Source organism: Phaenicophaeus curvirostris, chromosome 10 (assembly GCF_032191515.1).
Source record: "Phaenicophaeus curvirostris isolate KB17595 chromosome 10, BPBGC_Pcur_1.0, whole genome shotgun sequence".
In the NCBI taxonomy this organism is placed as follows: domain Eukaryota; kingdom Metazoa; phylum Chordata; class Aves; order Cuculiformes; family Cuculidae; genus Phaenicophaeus; species Phaenicophaeus curvirostris.
Window position 1 is genome coordinate 12,189,670 of NC_091401.1, and position 19,798 is coordinate 12,209,467.

Genomic DNA, 19,798 nt, shown 5'->3' on the forward strand with positions numbered 1-19,798 from the left:
CCAGCAAAACAAAATCACAACTTAAAGTAACACCTAGATTCTGCATTAATCTGAAAGTATTTCCACATTCTTGCTTGCTGCTGTCTTTACGCCAAAACCCCATGCATTTCCTCTTCTTTCTGTCATTTCCCTAAACGTGTGAATGATTCAGGCCAGCATTTAAGTACTGTCCAAGAGGAACACTTGGGTTAAGGGGATGCTAACATGGTCAATCTGCTTCTTGACTCAAGTCAATTCTGTTCGCAAGGTGCCGCATGTGCACAATCTCACTTCAGCACAGGCACAAGATTTTCCATCAGGCTATATTGAATATTAAGAGATAATAATCCTCATTAATCCTTTCTGAATTTGATTTTTTTACTGTTTCCATCAACAGAGAACACTGGCAGGATTTAATTTCTCCAGTACAGCTATATACTTTTTCACCATTCTGTCTTTTATCCACAGGCTCTTTTCTCCATAAGTAATCCTCATTCTGAGATTGTATTAGTGGCAAAAATAGAAAAGGTGCTTACAGGAAACATCTCCAGCAGTGCTGAACCCTACATTAAGAATCCTGATTCTTTTAAGGTAATGTAGCAGGGACATTAGTTCCTTGTTTGTCAACTTCAGCCTATTGGAAGCTGAAGACATTGCAAATTGTGCTCACAAATCTCATCAGTGTGTGGTTGCTGAGCAGGGCAAGCTCACAGGAGGCCCACAAGTAAGAAAACAAATGTCCAAGCTCTTTTGGCTGAATGAATGAAATACCATTTGTTCTGCAGCATATGAATCCGTTCCTCGTACATTCCTATGCTAGCTATGTCTTAGCAGAGTGAAATTCTCTTTCAGCAATCTTTTAGAAATGATGACTTGGTGGACTTCATATGCACACAAAGTTGGGGTAGGTGCTTCTGAGACCAAATTATGCATTTACATTGGGTATATGACAGAGAAACGGAATAATAACTGTAACTAAGGCAGCTCTGACTGAAGGAACTGTGAAGGGATTTAATTCATCAGCATCATCGTATTCGTCTGTGATATCTTTACTGTCCACCCAGAACATTCTGTTTTGGGCAGTATCAGGCTAAATTCTTTTTAAGGACACTGTTGTCTCTTCAGCAGAGGGGTACTTGGATGTTCTCTGTGCTACATTTCAAATATTATGATAATATTGATGAAATATTTCATATTTTCTTCTTTGTAGTGTGCACAGAAAGTGTTAAAATCCAATAAACAGTTCTGCAGCAAGCTAGGGAAATACCGCATGCCATTTGCTTGGTCAGTGAGGTATGTATTAATTCTGTTTATAATTTTATAAGCATCTTATAGCTTATCCTGCTCTTACACTTATATCGTTTTATTATTTTCCACTTTTTCTGCCTGAAGCTAAGCGGGATCCCAGAAGATCCTGTAGTTTTATTATTTAATTGCCCGATTTTCCACACAGCTGAATGTTAGTTCATTTCTCATTAAATGTTACTCTTGTGGAATCTTTTCTTCAGGTCTGTAGTAAAGTTGCCAGAGAGCAGCAAAGTGGCTGACAGGATGTATAGTTATCATGAACTCCGCCAGTGATTTGGTGCTAAAAATTGCCAAAGAGATTTCAAATTCTCAGTTCTCCCATGAATTTCCTACAAAGATGATTATGGTCTGAAACAGAGTTGCAATGGCTGCCTAAAATATAAGTGCACAAGTTTGAAACTCTGTTCTTGTTATGATATCTGCCAGGTTTTAAGAAAAATCTAACTGAGGATTTGGAGGTTATGGTGCCTATAAAAAGGTGCCTTGGTGGTGATGTATGGGGAATTATGCTTCAGGTACTCTTGCATTTTTAGTGATTAGTAAATGAGAGAGAGCTGTTATTCTCTTGGTTTGCAGGTCAGTTGGGTTTTATTGCAGGTCAGTGTAGTGGCAGTGATGGATTTTTGTTCTTTCTTCCTCTCCTGGATAATTTCTTGCTGGTCTCACCCTCAAGATTGAGGCACCCCTGTGCCTCTTGATCTCCTACCAAATTAACTCAAAGAAGCAGATACGGCTTTCTTCTTTCATTCTCCCTTCAAGTTTCCATGTAATTTCTTTCCTTATCCTCTCTGGTTTTTCCCTTCTCAGACTCCTGTAATTTCCTCATCTTTCTTCTGCCCTGGAATGAGGGAGCTCCCTGACTGAAAACCTCCCATGCGTCTCTCTGACAGCTATCCCTTCTTTCTGCGATCCATAGAGAAGGGAATATAAAATTTTATACAAAATTTTAATTAAAATTTGAATTTTATATAAAATTTTATATTCCATATAAAAAGGAAGGCTATCCACATGGATCTGTTGGATTCAGTCCAGTGGAGGTCACAAAGGTGATCAGAGGGCTGGTGCACCTCCCATACAAGGACAGGCTGAGAGAGTTGGGGTTGTTCAGCCTGGAGAAGAGAAGGCTTAGAGCAGCCTTGCAGCACTGATAGGGGCTACAGGAAAGCCGGGGAGGGGCTCTTGATCAGGGAGTGCAGGGATAGGACAAAGAGCAATGATTTTAAGCTGAAAGACGGGAGATCTATATTAGATCTTAGGATGTTTTCATGTGAGCGTGGTGAGGCTTTGACACAGGTTGCCCAGGGAAGTCGTGGCTGCCCCATCCCTGGAGGTGTTCAAGGCCAGCCTGGTCCAGTGGCAGGGGGGTTGGAACTGGATGGGCTCTAAGATCCCTTCCAACCCAAGCCATTCTATGATTCTGTGGCTGCTGAGTGAAAGCATTCCTTCTCCTCTGTGGCTTCTGTTCTGATTATGGCAGGCCCAGGGGAGAGCTGCCTGAAGATGCAGGGAAGAAGGAGGAGTGAGTGCTAGATGAAGAAATCATATTGTGGCATTGTCTATGACCATGAGGAATAGCTGTGTGGCTGTGTGCTTCTGGTATGGAGGTACAGAGCACCAGAATTGCACAGCTTCCCCTGCCGCATGTATGGGAAAGCTTATGATTTTAGGATATGGTAAAGGAGAAAATACATGGTAAGGCACAGCCACTTGAAGAGTGCATTTGGTTTCTATTGACATAGATTTTTGTCAGTGTCCACTAGGAACAGGAACAGAAGTACCTGCATGCTCAAGAAAAAAACAGATAATGTGTTCTGATCTGTCGTCACAAGCTCAAGGATACTCATTAATATTTTCTGTTTCTATGTAGCCAAAGGACCATTCGTCGAAATTACATTGATGGGTGTCTACTGGGTTGACAGAGCTACTTTTAGCGTGTAATAAATCACACCATGGCAAGAGGTGAAGGCTCGGCATCAGACTGATTTGAGGCTTTTTATTAACTCTGTCCTGTCTGCCTGTGGTCTGTGGTGGTACCATCAGTGAGACGTCCTGCAACTCAATCATTGCTGCAGCTGTCTTTAGATGGCGCGATGATTTTAACTATTTCACACTCTGGCTGGTCACTTATGTATGTGAAGAAGGCTAAAACATTCTTCCTCATCTTCAGCAAAACTTATGTAGGAGTATTTATTGCCTCCCTAAAACCCTAAAAAATAGAAAGATTTCCTTCTTATTTTGAAGGAATCACATTTCTCTTTTGTAGGAGTCTCCAAGTGGGAACTCCTAGCTGCATCTCAGTGAGAGGGACTAGGCAGAAGCAAGGTTTGGGCTGTGCCGTACTCTGTTGTTACACAGAGGCTGGGCTGTCCGTGTGCTGTGGCTGCACTGCTCCAGCACATTATATGGTATTGCGCCTCACCTCAGAATTGTAGCTGCAGGTCTGTGCTTCCTTTACCTATGGGAAGCCTAACAGGGGTGAATGAAGTTTTACTCCTCTCCCAGAAAGGTGGATAGCACCTTAAATGCCTGTCAAGCTGGGGTGCACTGAGAAAATGGTGCTTCTCAGAAGATTCTCCTCTGATTTCAGTTCTGTCTTATTTCAGATATTTTATTATTAAGATACGAACTGGCAGCTCCTTGGTCATCTCAAGCATTGTATTATAACAGTAAATTATAACAAAGTAAATTATAAATTTACTTTGCGATAATGGGCCACTCAGATTTGGAGTAAGGAATACAAACTTGATTCGATCAAGTTTGACTAATAAATAGTCCTCCACCAGATTCAAACCTACATATGAATTTTCTTGCATTCTAGTAACATGGTATATGATGGCAGCAGCTACCAGTCATCACAGCCATATGAGCAGAATTTTCTGTAGCCTGTTTACTCTGCTTGACAGTTGCTGTGCCTGCACCCAACAGTGTGCGTTGGGTAAACAAACAGAGTTTTTATATTTGGAATTCCATGCAAAATGGTTATTTGGCAAAGGCTAGAATGTGGTATGGGACACGAGGCAGGATGAGAGCAATAGGGCTCTGAGAGAAGCTTGATTGTGCATTGTTCAGGTACAGCAAGTATGGAAAACCCAGGAGTCTGAGCCATCCTCTGTCTTTTTCCATGAGCCTTTTTGTCAAAGGCAATCCGTGGGCCTAATCCCATACCTTTTCAGTTTCAGAGATGGCAATGATTTGCTTCACTCAGTATTCTGTCTGAAATTACCAGCTCCTTTTTCAATGCACAGTCCACAGTCCTAAAAATTAAGGTCGAAAAGACCTTCACATCATACAATATTTTTGCTTTCCCTAGGACAGGATCAAATAATTCCTAAATAAGTTTGTCTGGCCAGTATTTCTGGCTGAGATTTCCAAAATATAAATGGAAAATGTATGCTTGTGGTATTAGCAAATGCACAGCAAGTTCAACATTGTGCAGACTTCTTTTGTGTGCAAATGGCCTGTGCAGGGGCAAAGGGCATATCTGGCCTTGGCAGACATCCCTCATCTCCAGCAGGCAGTATTTTGGGATGGTATCCCAATTCAGCACTTCACTGCCCATAGCATGAAAAAGCTTTCCTCCCATCTGTAGAATTAATTACAGAAAATATACTTAGGTGTGTTTATTAGCTCTTAAACTTTTTTTATTATAAATTGCATTATGAGATAACATATTTTAAAAGTCATTAACCAAATACACTATGTGTATGAACTTTCTGATGTTGCACAAGGAATTTAGTTCATTCGGTCAAGTTTGGCCCTCATTTACATCTGTTTATGTATTAATATTATTCAGGACTTTCTTTGCTAAAAGCAAAATATGATTTGGCCCCATAAAATCTATTTCTGTTTTCACAGCTTGATAGCCTCACTGGAGGCTATCGCACTACAGGGAAAAGAAACGGCTTGGCTAAAAAAATAGCAAAACCCTGGCTTTGGAAATGTGTTTTCCAGTTATTTCATTCTGGCATTAACCACTCTTCTAGTTTTGTGTGGAAATTTCCCCCCCTTAAAGCAGTTACAGATGGCCACCAAGCTATTTTTACGTATACATTCAGCGAGCCAAAATCTTGACAGCTGAGTATTGTGAGTGTGACCGAAACTCTTAATTAGTTTATGTGGCATCCAGTTTGTTCACATCATTCAAAAGCATGACTCAGGGTTCCTCCCTGATTTCTCACTGGTGTTGGTGGGATCTGATGTCTGTGTGCTCTCACAGGTATAATTATGGGATGTGTTAGAATTACAGTGTGCCAAATCCACCTTCCATCCTCCTACTCCTGAGAGAACTGCCAAAGTTTGCAAATAAGTGCCTGAGCTGCATATCGTAGATGTGGGGAAACTTCACCTGCAGACATTAGTTTTTCAATTGCTATTTCTTCAGATCTTCTCCACCCTCATAAACTTTAAAGCCTATTATTTGAATTAATTTTAAAGCCCAATATTTGAATCCTTCAGCAGCTGGTGCAGCTGTTGGTTCGCTTCTCAGCTGGTGGAGGCTGATGTAGCTGAAGGTGGTAAGGCTGCACAGGTTTACAGTAGCTGCAGATCTCACACTGAATCTCAAACCTTGGATGTGAGTAATTTTACCAAAAATCATAAGCCACTACTTAAAAAGTAGATTATTCAGTGTTAGATTATGAACATTGTGTAAGTTTTCCGTGGTTAAAGAATTTTTATGGTTGTGGATTGTCAGCTAACAATGCCAGAATAGTAGAATCTTAGAAACATTTTAAATATTGAGGTGATGTTTCAGTTTCTTTAGTGAAATCTCTTAATTTGTTTTCCCTTAAATTCACGCCTTTAGAATCTATTCAGGATTTTAGGTCTGTGAACATTTTCTTACTAAAATCTCTCTGCTAAATAAGTAACCAGCAGCAAGAAATCATTACTGTATTAGACAAATATTGGAGTCCTGTACTGTAGAAGTGTTTTATTACATTTCCTTTCTTTCGATGTGACAGTTGTCATTCTCAAGTGCCTTTGGTATGTTTCCTGTGACAAAGAACACACTTGCTCTGCCTGCACCCAGCAGCGTGAAGGAATCTAGCAAAACATAGGGTTGTGGTTGCTTAACTGCAGACATACTACATCAATAGTCACTGCTCTGGCAATTCTTCAGCTTTAATGAGCCAGGGCAAATGGAGCCACGAGTACGGCTAGACCTGCAGAAAGCCATCTGAGTGTATAAACCATACCTGGCTTTAAGAAGGGTTATCTTGTTCTCAATGGGCATCTGAATTGCTCTTCTAGTGGCAAGAGCTTTACATAAATGGAGTATTGTGTGTAAGGTAGAGGGATAAAAATACTTACTTGTTTTGTATTGTGGATACCTGGTTTCATGCCTTTAATTCTGTTCTGGGTGTATTATTTAGGCTGGGATATGCTGCTGAACTGATGAGCAGCAGCTCTAGAGGAAGGGCATACGATACCCAGGGAGCACTGGTGCTGGGGAGGGTGGTTGTAGGCAGGAGGACTCTATAAAGCCCTTCTGACTCCAAATCAGAGTGGCTGGAGGGGAGGAGGTGATAATGCATGTCCCTAAGGCTCCCAGGGGGCAGTGCTTAGCACTCAGCTCCACTGACCCACAGTGAGCTACTTCCAACGCAGACATGGCTCTTTTTCCTTTTACATGATGAACGTTCGCAGACCTGCCTTTGTAAGTGCCCCTACACTCTGTTGTGCTGAGCAGTGGTTGCTTGATGTCAGAGCTTGACCTAGAATTTGTTAATAAGCTACAGCAGAGCCCAGTGGCATGGGGGAAATCACTCACGGAATGTTTTAGGCCTCTCTTTTAGTCTGGAGAAGGAAATGCTGCTGAGTCAACAAAATGTTATCTTTTTTCTTTTTTTTTTTTTTTTCCTGACAGCTGATAAATAGCATTTATAAAAAGTTGGCTGCCAGAAATTATGTCTTTTCACTTCCTAATAACCTAAGGCTTTTGACATGATGTGTTGGTGTGGACCTTATTTCCTCTAACTGCTGTAGGTAAAAATCTGATTGGAGAAAATTGATTATTCTCTGCAGTTGGAAGGAGTGCTTCTCTCAGTTAATTGAGTTAAGACACGGTGCATTTATACTTATCCTTGAGATCCTCTTCCAAAGGTTTACTCCATTATTTTGCATCTGGCAACAATTTGTGCTGGCATCAATTCTTCTTCTCACTGGCAGTGGAACAGAGAAGTAAATTAAGGAAGCAAAATTGGCCACACGATTCACAGAACAGCACTTAGTGTCAAGAACATTTTACTTTTGTTAAGCAATGTTTTTGCGTGCTACAGTTGAATCCAGGGTTCATTAATTTGAATAGCTGTTACATTATCCGCTTGGGCCAGCATGTGTGACCCTTGGGGGTATACAAAGGGCACTGGAATGTCTTAATTAAAGCCTGCAAGTGTCAGTGAGCAGGAATGGAAATATCTGGGAACGTTTTCCTGTGCGCAGAACAACTGACACGTATTGTTCCCATTTATAGACAGATATCCCTTTTTTCCATTTCTTCTGGCACTTAGTAGCTGTTTCACCAAAACTTTAGACCGTGCTCCACAAATTTGTTTTGTGAAGGAAAGTTGAGCTCCAGTGAGTCCATGTTGTGTTACTGGGGGATGCAGAACAAATTCAATGCATAGGAAGATTCAGTAGAGATCTCTAACCTGGTTCTAGTAAAGCATACTTTTCTTTAGGTGGTGAGACATAGTAGTTGGGATTTGATATCTTGCTGTGTTTTCTGTTATTTAAAATCGTCATAATTTTCATTGGGTAATAACTTATTGGATGAAACTACCTATTGATATAATGAATTCTTCAAAATGCTTCCTTGAAATAAGAGGTCAGTGTCTTTGTTGACGTGAGGAGTCATGACCTTGATGTGTGAGCAAGATGGTAAAGCCCCATCAAGCTGAGGGGTGGTGGCTTTCAGCCAGGGATAGCTTCTCTGGGACTGCCCCAGGAGCTTGCTGAGAAGCTGCCGGAGGCAGCCTTGCAGCCAGGATGATGGAGGGGCAACTGGGAGTGGGAAGCTGGCTCCAGTGGGGTGCTGTACACTTCCAACTTTCTCGAGTGAGACTTAGCTACAGAAGAGGGGGACGAAATGGTGGATGCTGAACTAGATTCTGATCTGTTCTAGCATCAAAACCTTGCAGCTCTCTACTGGGAGGAGTCACTCTGCACCTGGGGTCAGTGGGGGCTGTGCATCATTTAAAGTTAAACAAGGGCTTAAGACTTTGTAGGACTGGGACTGCCCATGGAAATAAACTGGAATTGCCTGTTTTCCTCAAATGCAGAGCTCCAAAGAGCTTTCTTGTGTGAAGCTCTGCAGGAAGCCCTGGAATTTGTGTAAGAATTCATATCTTAACCTTGTTAAAAAATGACATGGTTAATTCAGATGTCCCAATATATATGGGTGCGTGTTTATAAACATGTCATTTTTCTTTCCTTGTAGACCGGTGTTTAAAGATAATCAGGGAAATGTTGACAGAGACTCTCGATTCTCACCTTTATTCAGGCAAGAAAGTAATAAGATTTCCATGGAAGATTTGATTAAACTAATAGCAGAATACAGAAGGTAAGGAATGGTTTTTAATTTGGTTTGAGAAGGAATAAAAACTTTATAAAGCTGTGCAGAATAATTTTCACGGCTTTTTTTCTTCATTTAACATAATGTGCCAAAGTGACTATTTTAAATTAGTGGTTTTTACATTAGCCTATTACCTGCCAAGGAGTGCATTTGATTGGACTTTCCAGGAAAACTGAAATGTCATTTGGCACATTAATAAATGTTGTTATAACCTGAAGATCGTGATGCCTTAAATTAGCTTCCATCAGGGGAGATGCAGGTGAAGTATCCAACAACAAGAGAACATTATTTCAGATAAACAAAAAAAGAAGGAAGAAAAAAGAGAGAAAAAAAAGAGAAAAATGAAAAAAAAATCCTTAAATGATTTCCCCACTCCTTTTTTGTTTGGTTGTTTTTCTGAATCTCCATGGCAATCTGCAGAGTGGACCTTGGAAGGAAAAAACTTCTCCAAATGTATGTCAGTGTGTAAATTAGTGAATAGTGATATAACTGTGTAGTCTTCCACACAGGTGTAAATCAGATTCATTCTAGAGCAGAATCTTAATTTATGCTGGATAAGTGACATGAGAATTTCTTTCCATCCCTTCTATTATAAATGTGCCTAGAAATGCATCAATTAACTTCTGCTGTTCCATTTATATAAAATCAAGTTGTAGAAGGGCTGAATGTCAACTACAAGGACTGGATGGGGCCCTTAATCTCTTGTGCCATCTTACTGTGACTGGTCGGGAAACTTTACTGAAATTCTCACTACTCATATTAGAGTCACCACTGCTAGTTTTGTCTAAAGCATCTTAGGGAATTTAGCATCACTGTTTCAGCACCTCTCAAGTTGCTTGGGCATGAGGAGTATGCCTTGGTCCCTTTCCAGCATGGCACCTGCAGAAGTCAAGGTGCTGTGAACTCCTCTCATCTCAGCTGTCACTGAATTCAAAGAACATTTCAGTTTTAGAAAGAAAAAGTGGGTAAGTTCATTCTCATAAGGTTTAGTTCAATTTCTTCCTCTTCTACAAAATATGCTACAATATTGCCTGCAAACAAAAGGCAGGAATGAGGCCAAGAAAGAAAGAAAAAGAAAACAAAACTTTCTTCTTTCCTGCTGTTGCAATTGATTTTAGTTTAATAGCCAGTAGGTGTATGTTAAATGTGTCTGTTATATCTGTATCTTAAATCAGGGTCTGTTTTTCATTTTGGATTAATTCCTGTGTTGGATATCATCACCTTAGTTCTAATTTTCTAAAATGTTTTCATTTCTTTCTTTGCAGAGCAGAGAAGATTAGCAAAATACAGACAATACCTGGCTGTTTGGAGATTGAAGTTGATTGTGTTCCTTTGGAACATCCAAGTATGATTCCGCTTTAGTTATTATAATTAAATGGGACATTGTCATAGGCCTTCCAGCCATAATTGCTGCCTTGAGACAATTCTGGTAGAAGTGCACATTGTTGTTTAGAAAAATGTATGCAAGGGAGTGTTCTTGATTTGTTTTCATTTAATTACACCATTCTTTGTTTCATCCTGTACCTGGCCAGATGTACCTCAGGAATATAGAGCACAACATGCTGAATCCACATGTGATGGAAGTCGAGAGACCACTTTTTGGGTTCTTAAGGGATTAGGCCAAAGAGCTGAATGGGCTTCTGTAGCTAAAGTGTACTCTATCTGGTTTTAATCTCTCCATGTCTGGGAGACAGAGTGCTTATTTTCATCTTCTCTTTCTTGATTTGATTTCAGTTATCCCAGTTGCACCATATATTTAATCTGGTTCCACACTGCTTCTTTCTTCATTTTGTTTACTATGTTATTAGATAATAGAAAAACTTAAATGAGATATTGAGCTGTAAAATTAATTAGAAACAGCATCACTTCAGTACGTTCTGTTGACACTGTCCGTATACCAGTGGTGCTGTTATGCCGTCAAATACTGTGTGTGTCAAAAGAGGTTTTCAGTGCTCTACCATTTAACTCAAGTAAACCATTTGAGGATGACAGATTAGGATTGTTCTGAGGTAACATGCATGCAGTGTAAGTCAGGATTTGACCTGTTCCATCTCAATATCACTTACTCTTTGCAACTTAAGGCAGGACTTTACTTGTTCCATCTAAACATTCCTTATTCTTGGTAGCAAGATTGTGAAAATTAATATTATATGTGATGGTTTTCTTTTCTGTTCTTTTGAAGACTGTGTAACTTCGTCTTTTATTCCAATCAAGCCATTTAATGACATAAAGGAACATCAACCTACAGTGGAAGTTGAGGAGTTTGTACAGGAATCAACAAAATATTCTCGGCCTTACAGAGTATACAAGAACCAAATATACATATATCCAAAACACCTCAAGTATGATAGCCAAAAATACTTCAACAAGGTACGGGATGTACCAATTCAAGCCAACATTAGGTAGTACTGTAATGCACGAGCTGTCATTGAGATGAAGGAGTATTCATCATAAAGGAAGGGAAAATGGTGGCGCAAATAATTGGCTTGGCTTTTGATGTTTTTCAGTTTTTGCAGTCCTAAAACATTGATATAATTTTAATGAAATGAATCTATGGGTTATTTTTAAGTGGTATTAGTGATTCCAAGAGACATACTGTCGTAATAGCTTTTTCACAGTTTTCAGAAGGGCTTATTTTAATGAAATAATGTGTGCAGATAAATTTAAACTGGTTAATATTTGTGGTTCTTAACTGGAGCTTGAATATTACTTGCATTTTCATAGTGACTGAAAATTAATTAAGGACAAGAACAGGTAAGTGCTGGTCACTTTATAATCTGCTTCTACACAGTCGATTTGACATCTGCCTTGCATTTTTCTAGTTTTTCTCAGAAGTGTTATTTCTAGTGATAACACAGTGACTTAAAGGCATTTTAACTGTTCATATAGCATCTGCATGTTTCTCCTGGAATTTGAAAAGAGCTTTATTTTAGCCCTTACAGTTTGCCTGTATTTTTATGGATGCCCCATTTCTAATCTAAGCTTTAATTCATTCCTGTATTTTCAGGCACGGAATATAACAGTGTGCATTGAATTTAAAAGCTCTGATGAAGAAGGAGCGAAGCCACTGAAGGTGAGCCACAACAAGACTGTATTCAGAGCTTCTAAGGACATTACTTATAAACCCCAGGAACCAGGTCTACGCTAACCTGGAACAATTAAAAAGTGGATGTTGTAATGTATACTTTTGCATTTGTGCTGTGATTCTGTTGATCCCAGCTGGTCATAATGATTCCAGCTCACAGAGCCATTTTGCAGTGCTGACTTTCTGGCTGGTGGAGGGGAAAGAAGACAGTATTAAAAAACTTAACCATTTTTAAAATGCAGCTTTCTTATTCTAGAATTTTCCATTCACCTTCCGATTCTCACTGAGCTCAGGACACTTGACTGAAAACAGAGAGGCAAAAAATTAGACTCGATTCTTAACTTTGCTATTGACCAAGCATAGTATTGTTGTGCTGTAGTTTCCCCACCAATAAATATAGTTGACATCACTCAGTAGTCAAGAGTCTTCAGACTGGACTTTACCAGCAAGGAGATTATTAGCTAGTGTGGCTTTTGTAACACTAGGAACTCAGTAAAAGAGTTGTATTATGTATCAAACTGCATAAAAGTGAAATAGCTTTTGTAAAGCTTTTTGCAGAAAACTCTGAAATTGATAACAGCAAAGAAGTCTGAGGAGTCTGCTTTGCTCAGTAGAGTGCAGGGTAATTTTCAGAGAATCAATGGAGTTTTACTGGAAGTGTGCATAAAAAATTGCAGATTTGAGCACTTAAAGTATTTCTTTTAATATTTGATCAAAGTGATTATCAATCTTTCATGATGTTATTTTCAATGTATGCATGTATTGACTAGTATGGTCAGCAGAATTTCACAGTGTAATTAAAGCATGTTACTTTTATCAGTGTATTTATGGGAAGCCAGGTGGGCCATTATTTACAACAGCAGCCTACACCGCTGTGCTACATCATTCCCAGAATCCTGATTTCTATGATGAGGTCAGTCTACTTTTTCTTTCATTAAATGTCTGCCAATCCCACGGGTTTGCCAATGAGACAGAAAGACATGTAAAGAATACTTTTGTTACAGTCGCTTGTGTATCTGACTGGGCCTGTGTTATGTAGATTTACACACAGTCACATGTTTTGGTTTGTTTGTTGGGTTCTTTTTAAATCAGTTCAGTGAATCCTTCCTTTTGTAAGATATTTGGAGAACAATTAAGATGCTGTAGAATTAATTAGGAACAGTCTAGCTCTCTGTAATGCGCGCCTGGATTACATTAAGGGTCCAGCTGTATCTCTAAATTTAATGGAAACAATAAATATTATGATGAAGGGTGGAGCCAAATGTCAGAACAAATCCCTTTCTGAGAGGTAAAATCTGCCTTGGGGCATTTTTGTTGATCCAGTAATCTGAAGAGCATGGACAGTGACATGTAGTGGCTGCAGGAAGTCATTTACCTGGTGTTTTTGAGGATGCACCTATAGAATAGAATTCATATGTTGGCCTTTGCCAAATGTTAGTTGTTCATGCGTCTGTGTTTCACCAACATCACGTGTTGATTCCTCAGGCTTTCTGCAGGTGAACTTAATTTCACCCTTTCAATGACCAGTATGTTTGATGGACAGTGAATGTCACATGTCTGTTCTCAATTTTCTGCTACTGCTTTATGTGTAGCGATGAGGCTGGCAAACAGTATTTGAACAGTCACCATTTTCCAAGTTGTTTGCTTGATCTTGGTAAAACACTTTTTCAACTAAAATTTACTTTGATAATGTCAGGGACATGACAAGCAGATACTGTAGAACTACATGTGAAGTATCAATTTTAAGATTCATGTTTAGGAACTGAGGTGGAACTTAGAGCATTACATGTTCTGGGGTAGTGCAAGCAGTGTTTTGGGTTTTAACACTTCTGATAATATCCTTCACGTGATGTTAGTGAGCCATCTGTTTTGGGCAGATTACTTTCAACTTGAGCAGATCGTTGAGTTCGGTTCTTAATAGCTGATTTGGCTGGAAGAAGTGTGCACCTGTCCTACATATTCCTAGCAGAGCAAGTGTAGTCTTTAAAAGAATGTAGTAAGTTGTTGAGAAAGTTGACCTAATTTCCGTGTCCTAAGGCCCATTTCATATCTATGTTTATGGTATTAGATTCTTACCCATAAACTGATTTAACACTAGAAGCATTTATGAACAATGACTAAACCTTATTTTAAGCACAGAACTATATATAGCTCAGCTAAACTTCATCATAACTCTCAAGGGCAAGGGGTCTTTTTTATTAGTTTCCATGGTAACATGTTTTGGTTCCTTTGTATTTTTATTCCAGTAAGTTTATAATACCTTAAACCCAATCTGTAGGGACTCGTGGATGGCATGATATTGGATTTAAAATTGAGCAGAAATTGTAAATAAAAATTTATGCTCATGTCAGCCTTTATTACTTGGTCTTTGCCATGAAATGATGATGGAACAGTAGCAGAGATGTCATTTAAATTTTTGGTCATCCTGAAAATATGACAATAGTGATGGCTGTTTATGTCTGCTAGAGTGTAGCTGATCACTTCTAAGCAGGGTCCATGACTCTTCAGTTCTGTCCTCTTTCATCTTTCACTCTTTCATCATAAATGGAAATATTCATCCACAAGACAGAGAGGAAAAATAACTGTTTTAAGTAAAAGTGACGGATGATCATCCTAAACCATTTCCTTAGGACAGCATCTATTGCCCATGCAGACAAACATTAGCCAGTGAAGGCAAGATGAACTTAGACCTATGTGTAGAGAGACATGTCACTCATTTAGACCATCTCTGATGCCTGACTTAATTGATTTTTAAACTAAAGTGAGGTGTAACATTTTACATTTCAGGTGAAAATTGAACTTCCCACTCAACTCCATAAGAAACACCACATTCTGTTTTCATTTTATCATGTCACCTGTGACATAAATGCAAAAGCTAATGCCAAAAAGAAAGAGGCTCTGGAAACACCAGGTACCTGTAGTAGAATTACTTTCAATTATAAATATACATTATGTACATTCAAATAAGGATTGCAGAATTTTGGACTGGATATTATTGTCTTCCTTTGAACAACCCAAACCATTCAATGATTCTATAACTTGAGAAGCTTGTTTTTCCAAAGAGTTATGTTGATTTGTATTTGTGTGCAGTCGGATACGCATGGCTTCCTTTGTTGAAAGATGCCCAGTTAGCTTCCCAAGAACACAATGTGCCAGTGGCAAGCAGTCTGCCTCCCAATTACTTGAGCCTTCAAGAACCAACTAGTGGAAAGGTATTAATTCATATTTTCATATTGTTCAAATGGCACAGAGTATTTATTTGCAGTTTTTTTAAATGAGATCAGATTTGCAGTTACACTGAGCTGGAAGTGTAAATGCTAAATGCTCTCTTTTAGAGCAGTTATGTGCACACCATTGAGTATATATACTGATATATATGTAACACTAGACTGAGAGTTGTATGCTGCTGATTCATAGTTGTACATTTAGAGAAACTGTGAAGTTTATAAATGTATTCTACATTATCATACCTAACTTCTCCGAAACAAGAATGACAGTGGTCAAAAAGAACCCTCTTCACAAGCTAATATGACCATAGGCCATATGACATTCATTCTTCAGCTGACATGATCCATGATCATGATTTATTCTCCAGTTTCATGGTGTGATATCTTATTTTCCTACTGATCCTGTCCAGCTTGGATTATTTCTGCCTCCTCATGTTTGTTTTACTATTGTCATGAGGACAGGGTGTGGGTCAGTGATCTTGTCCCTTGAATGGTAATGCAGTAATTCAGTGGCTGTGAAAGTGCAGTAGCCAGCACAGTCCATGCACGTGCATATGCAAAGCTATGCAGAGAAAATTTGATCCAGACTTGAATAAGTAGGAAATAAGTGGGAAAATGTATTTTTTTGTTGTTTTCTTTTGTTTTAATAGCAGATCGGCTGTGATGTTAAATGGGTAGATAGTGGGAAACCACTTTTCAAAGTCTCTACTTTTGTTGTGTCAACAGTAAATACTCAGGTAAGCCGAATTTCACTTTGGCTCTCTTACCTGCTTACAAACAAAAGGCATCAAGGAATATCTGGAAGATGTTTAAAACCCTATGTGAACTTTTTACTTTAATGTTTAAAGGTTATTTGAATGTAGAAGGGTAAGATGACAATGGTGGAATACTCACTTTAAGGAGAAATATAGATTCTTTACAATTATACCAACAGAAACATCATGGAATATCAGTTTAAACAGCAAGAAAATAAACTGTGAGCACTGGGAATGAAGGAGAGAAAAAAGATCTAGCCACTGAAATCCCTTAGACTGTGGTGAAAAAAATTAATTGCTGGCAGCACTGAAAAAAGAGTGGTCAAAGTACCTAGAAATAAGTTGTATATAGTAAGATGTACTAGCCAACAGATTGGACTAAATAAGTTGATCTATCTTTTTGTGTTTTATCTCTCAGGTGGTAGGGTCCAAGTGTGTTCTTCGGTGTTGCAGGTGATTGCTGTAACCGTTTTATGGAGCTGAACTATAATCTTTTCTATAATATATATTGATGTGAATGTTTATCATTTTAGGATCCATACCTACATAACTTTTTCCATCAGTGCCAAGAAAGGGAAAAGGATCTATCCCAGCCACCTACCTCAAACTTTATAAATTCTTGCAAGGTAAAGTAACTTGCAGCATGAACTGTGCTATGAAGTTGTGCTTTGGGTTTTCTCGCAGTGGATCCATTACTACACAATTCATAGAATCATAGAATAACCAGGTTGGAAGAGACCCACCGGATCATCAAGTCCAACCATTCCTATCAAACACTAAACCATATCCCTCAGCACCTCGTCCACCCGTGCCTTAAACACCTCCAGGGAAGGTGACTCAACCGCCTCCCTGGGCAGCCTGTTCCAGTGCCCAATGACACTTTCTGTAAAGAATTTTTTCCTAATGTCCAGCCTAAATCTCCCCTGGCAGAGCTTGAGGCCATTCCCTCTCATCCTGTCCCCTGTCACTTGGGAGAAGAGGCCAGCACCCTCCTCTCTACAACCTCCTTTCAGGTAGTTATAGAGAGCAACGAGGTCTCCCCTCAGCCTCCTCTTCTCCAGGCTAAACAACCCCAGCTCTCTCAGCCGTTCCTCATAAGGCCTGTTCTCCAGCCCCTTCACCAGCTTCATTGCTCTTCTCTGGACTCGCTCCAGAGCCTCAACATCCTTCTTGTGGTGAGGGGCCCAGAACTGAACACAGAATTCAAGGAGCGGTCTCACCAGTGCCGAGTACAGAGGGAGAATAACCTCCCTGGACCTGCTGGTCACGCCATGTCTGATACAAGCCAAGATGCCATTGGCCTTCTTGGCCACCTGGGCCACTGCTGGCTCATGTTCAGTCAGCTGTCAACCAACACCCCCAGGTCTTTCTCTTCCAGGCAGCTTTCTAGCTAGACTTCTCCTAGTCTGTAGCACTGCATAGGGTTGTTGTGCCCCAAGTGCAGGACCCGGCATTTGGCCTTGTTAAACCTCATCCCATTGGACTCAGCCCAGCAGTCCAGCCTGTTCAGATCCCTTTGCAGAGCCTACCCTCCAGCAGATCAACACTTCCACCAAGCTTAGTGTCATCTGCAAACTTGCTAAGGGTGCACTTGATGCCTTCATCCAGGTCATTGATAAAGACAATGAACAGGGCTGGACCCAGCACTGAGCCCTGGGGAACCCCACTTGTCACTGGCCTCCAGCTGGATTTCACACCATTTCCCACCACTCTCTGGGCCCGGCCATGCAACCAGTTTTCCACCCAGGAGAGTGTGCGTCTGTCCAGGCCAGAGGCTGACAGTTTCTGAAGCAGAATGCTGTGAGAAACTGTGTCAAAGGCTTTACTGAAGTCCAGGAAGACACATCCACAGCCTTTCCCTCATCCAGCAGCCGAGTCACTTTGTCATAGAAGGCGATCAGGTTAGTTTGGCAAGACCTGCCTTTTGTGAACCCGTGTTGACTGGGCCTGATCACCCGGTTCTCTTGCATGTACTTCATGATAGCCCTCAAGATCACCTGCTCCATGACTTTCCCTGGCACTGAGGTCAGACTGACAGGCCTGGAGTTTCCTGGGTCCTCCCTGCAACCCTTCTTGTAGATGGGCACAACATCAGCCAGCCTCCAGTCCAGTGGGACTTCCTCAGTCTTCCAGGACTGTTGGAAGATGATGGAAAGGGGTTTGGCCAGCACATCCGCCAGCTCCTTCAATACCCTTGGGTGGATCCCATCCGGCCGCATAGACTTGTGGGTGTCCAGTCGGGCTAGCAAGGCATTGACCACCTCCTCTTAGATCATGGGAGCCTCATTTTGCTCCTCTAGCTCCTGGGTTTGTACACAGATGGAACGACTTTCTTGACAATTAAAGACTGAGGCAAAGAAGGCATTAAGTACCTCAGCCTTTTCCTCATCCCCTGTCACTGTTGTTCCTTCTGCGTCCAATAGGGACTGTATGGTCTCCCTAGTCCTCCTTTTATTATTTATATATTTATAGAAAGATTTTTTGTTATCTTTCACAGACTTTGCCAATCTGATTTCTAGTTGAGCCTTAGCCCTTCTGATTTTTTCTCTACACAATCTCACTTCCCTCCTGTAGTCCACCCAAGAGGCCTGTGCCCTCTTCCAGAGGCCATAAACATTTCTCTTCTTCTTGATATCACTCAATTCTAAACAAGGCATAGAATTACCAGGAGGCAATGGGTCCATGTTAACTCCGGTTAGACTTGATGTGACAGAGGCATTAATGATCACAGAGATCTCTCACGTCCCTTCTCATTTAGAGCATGGCTGCATCTGCCTCATCCACTTTGGCAATCTGGCCTATGCTAAGACTCAGATTGTATTAAAAGACAGTGTAATGTTGCTCTGTTGCTCTAGGAACATCCAGGAAAAGTTGCTGTAGCCTGTAGAGCTGCAGTATTCCTGCTAGTTATTCCCTTGCCTTAGACACATTGTGCACTTTCCTCCTACCTGACTCTTCCTACTTTCGCTCTAAATACCTTCTTTATTTGCTGTTTGTAGTTTACCTTATAAAAACATCAGCAATCTTATTAGAAAATAGAGACAATGCTGTAAACAATGAGGGAGCAACAATGCAGTATAATCAGGGAATAAGTCATTTTCCCCAGAGTATTTTGCTTTTATTTATAAATAACTAGTGCCTTTGAAGACATTTTGGAACGATCTGGAAATGACTGATGTTAAATCTAGGAAGAATTCAAGGGAGAGTGTTTTTTGAATTAAAAGCTCAATATGCTCCTTGATCAGAGAAAATATAATTTCGCTCTAGTCAGATTAGAATGCTAATTCTACTTTTTACCAATGTGCTTTTAATGTACATATTTTAGGCACGAGTTAAGTTTATCAGTTGTCTACATAAAAAGAATGAGTTTTCCTAAAAATATTAGGAAATGTTTGTCTTGAAAATAGTAATTAAGTTATTTTCTTGCTCTTGCATATGTATCTTTAGTGAAATATGAAAATTGGTTTGAATTTATTTCTTACCTCATCCTTAAGTCAGTGTTGAGCAAAATATTTGAATTCTGAAATGTGGACAATACCTATAGTTGTGTTGATGGTTGTATTCAAAACAAAGTCCATGGGGAAACCAGTCCTCTACCTGTTGGCCTGTTTTCCTTCTGCTATTACACCAGAGACTGCACTTCATTTTACTTGCTGAAGTATGAAAGCAAGTAATCAACTTTCAATGCTAATATTGGAAATCTCTCATTTCCTTTCTTACATCCATTACAGAATTTGCTGAGGATTGAGAAGATCCATATAATTATGAATTTTCTTCCTGTAGTCCTGAATCAACTTTTCTGGGTTTTGGTGCAAAACAATGATGATGAAGTTACAACAGCTGTGACCAGGTATCTGAATATTTTCTGTAT

General features: G+C 40.0%; 1 protein-coding gene across 8 annotated transcripts in view; it reads left to right on the top strand.

Moving 5' to 3' along the window:
- The window catches only part of DOCK10 (dedicator of cytokinesis 10), a 161,928-nt gene that overhangs the window by 93,830 nt on the left and 48,300 nt on the right, over positions 1-19,798 (top strand). For all 8 annotated transcript variants that reach the window (XM_069864804.1, XM_069864803.1, XM_069864796.1 and 5 more), the window contains exons 13-24: positions 448-570; positions 1,190-1,272; positions 8,726-8,848; positions 10,126-10,205; positions 11,043-11,230; positions 11,868-11,933; positions 12,766-12,858; positions 14,733-14,856; positions 15,036-15,157; positions 15,823-15,909; positions 16,461-16,553; positions 19,659-19,777. In XM_069864804.1, the coding sequence (XP_069720905.1) occupies positions 448-570; positions 1,190-1,272; positions 8,726-8,848; positions 10,126-10,205; positions 11,043-11,230; positions 11,868-11,933; positions 12,766-12,858; positions 14,733-14,856; positions 15,036-15,157; positions 15,823-15,909; positions 16,461-16,553; positions 19,659-19,777 (1,301 nt within the window). The remainder of the gene's footprint in view (positions 1-447; positions 571-1,189; positions 1,273-8,725; positions 8,849-10,125; positions 10,206-11,042; positions 11,231-11,867; positions 11,934-12,765; positions 12,859-14,732; positions 14,857-15,035; positions 15,158-15,822; positions 15,910-16,460; positions 16,554-19,658; positions 19,778-19,798) is intronic.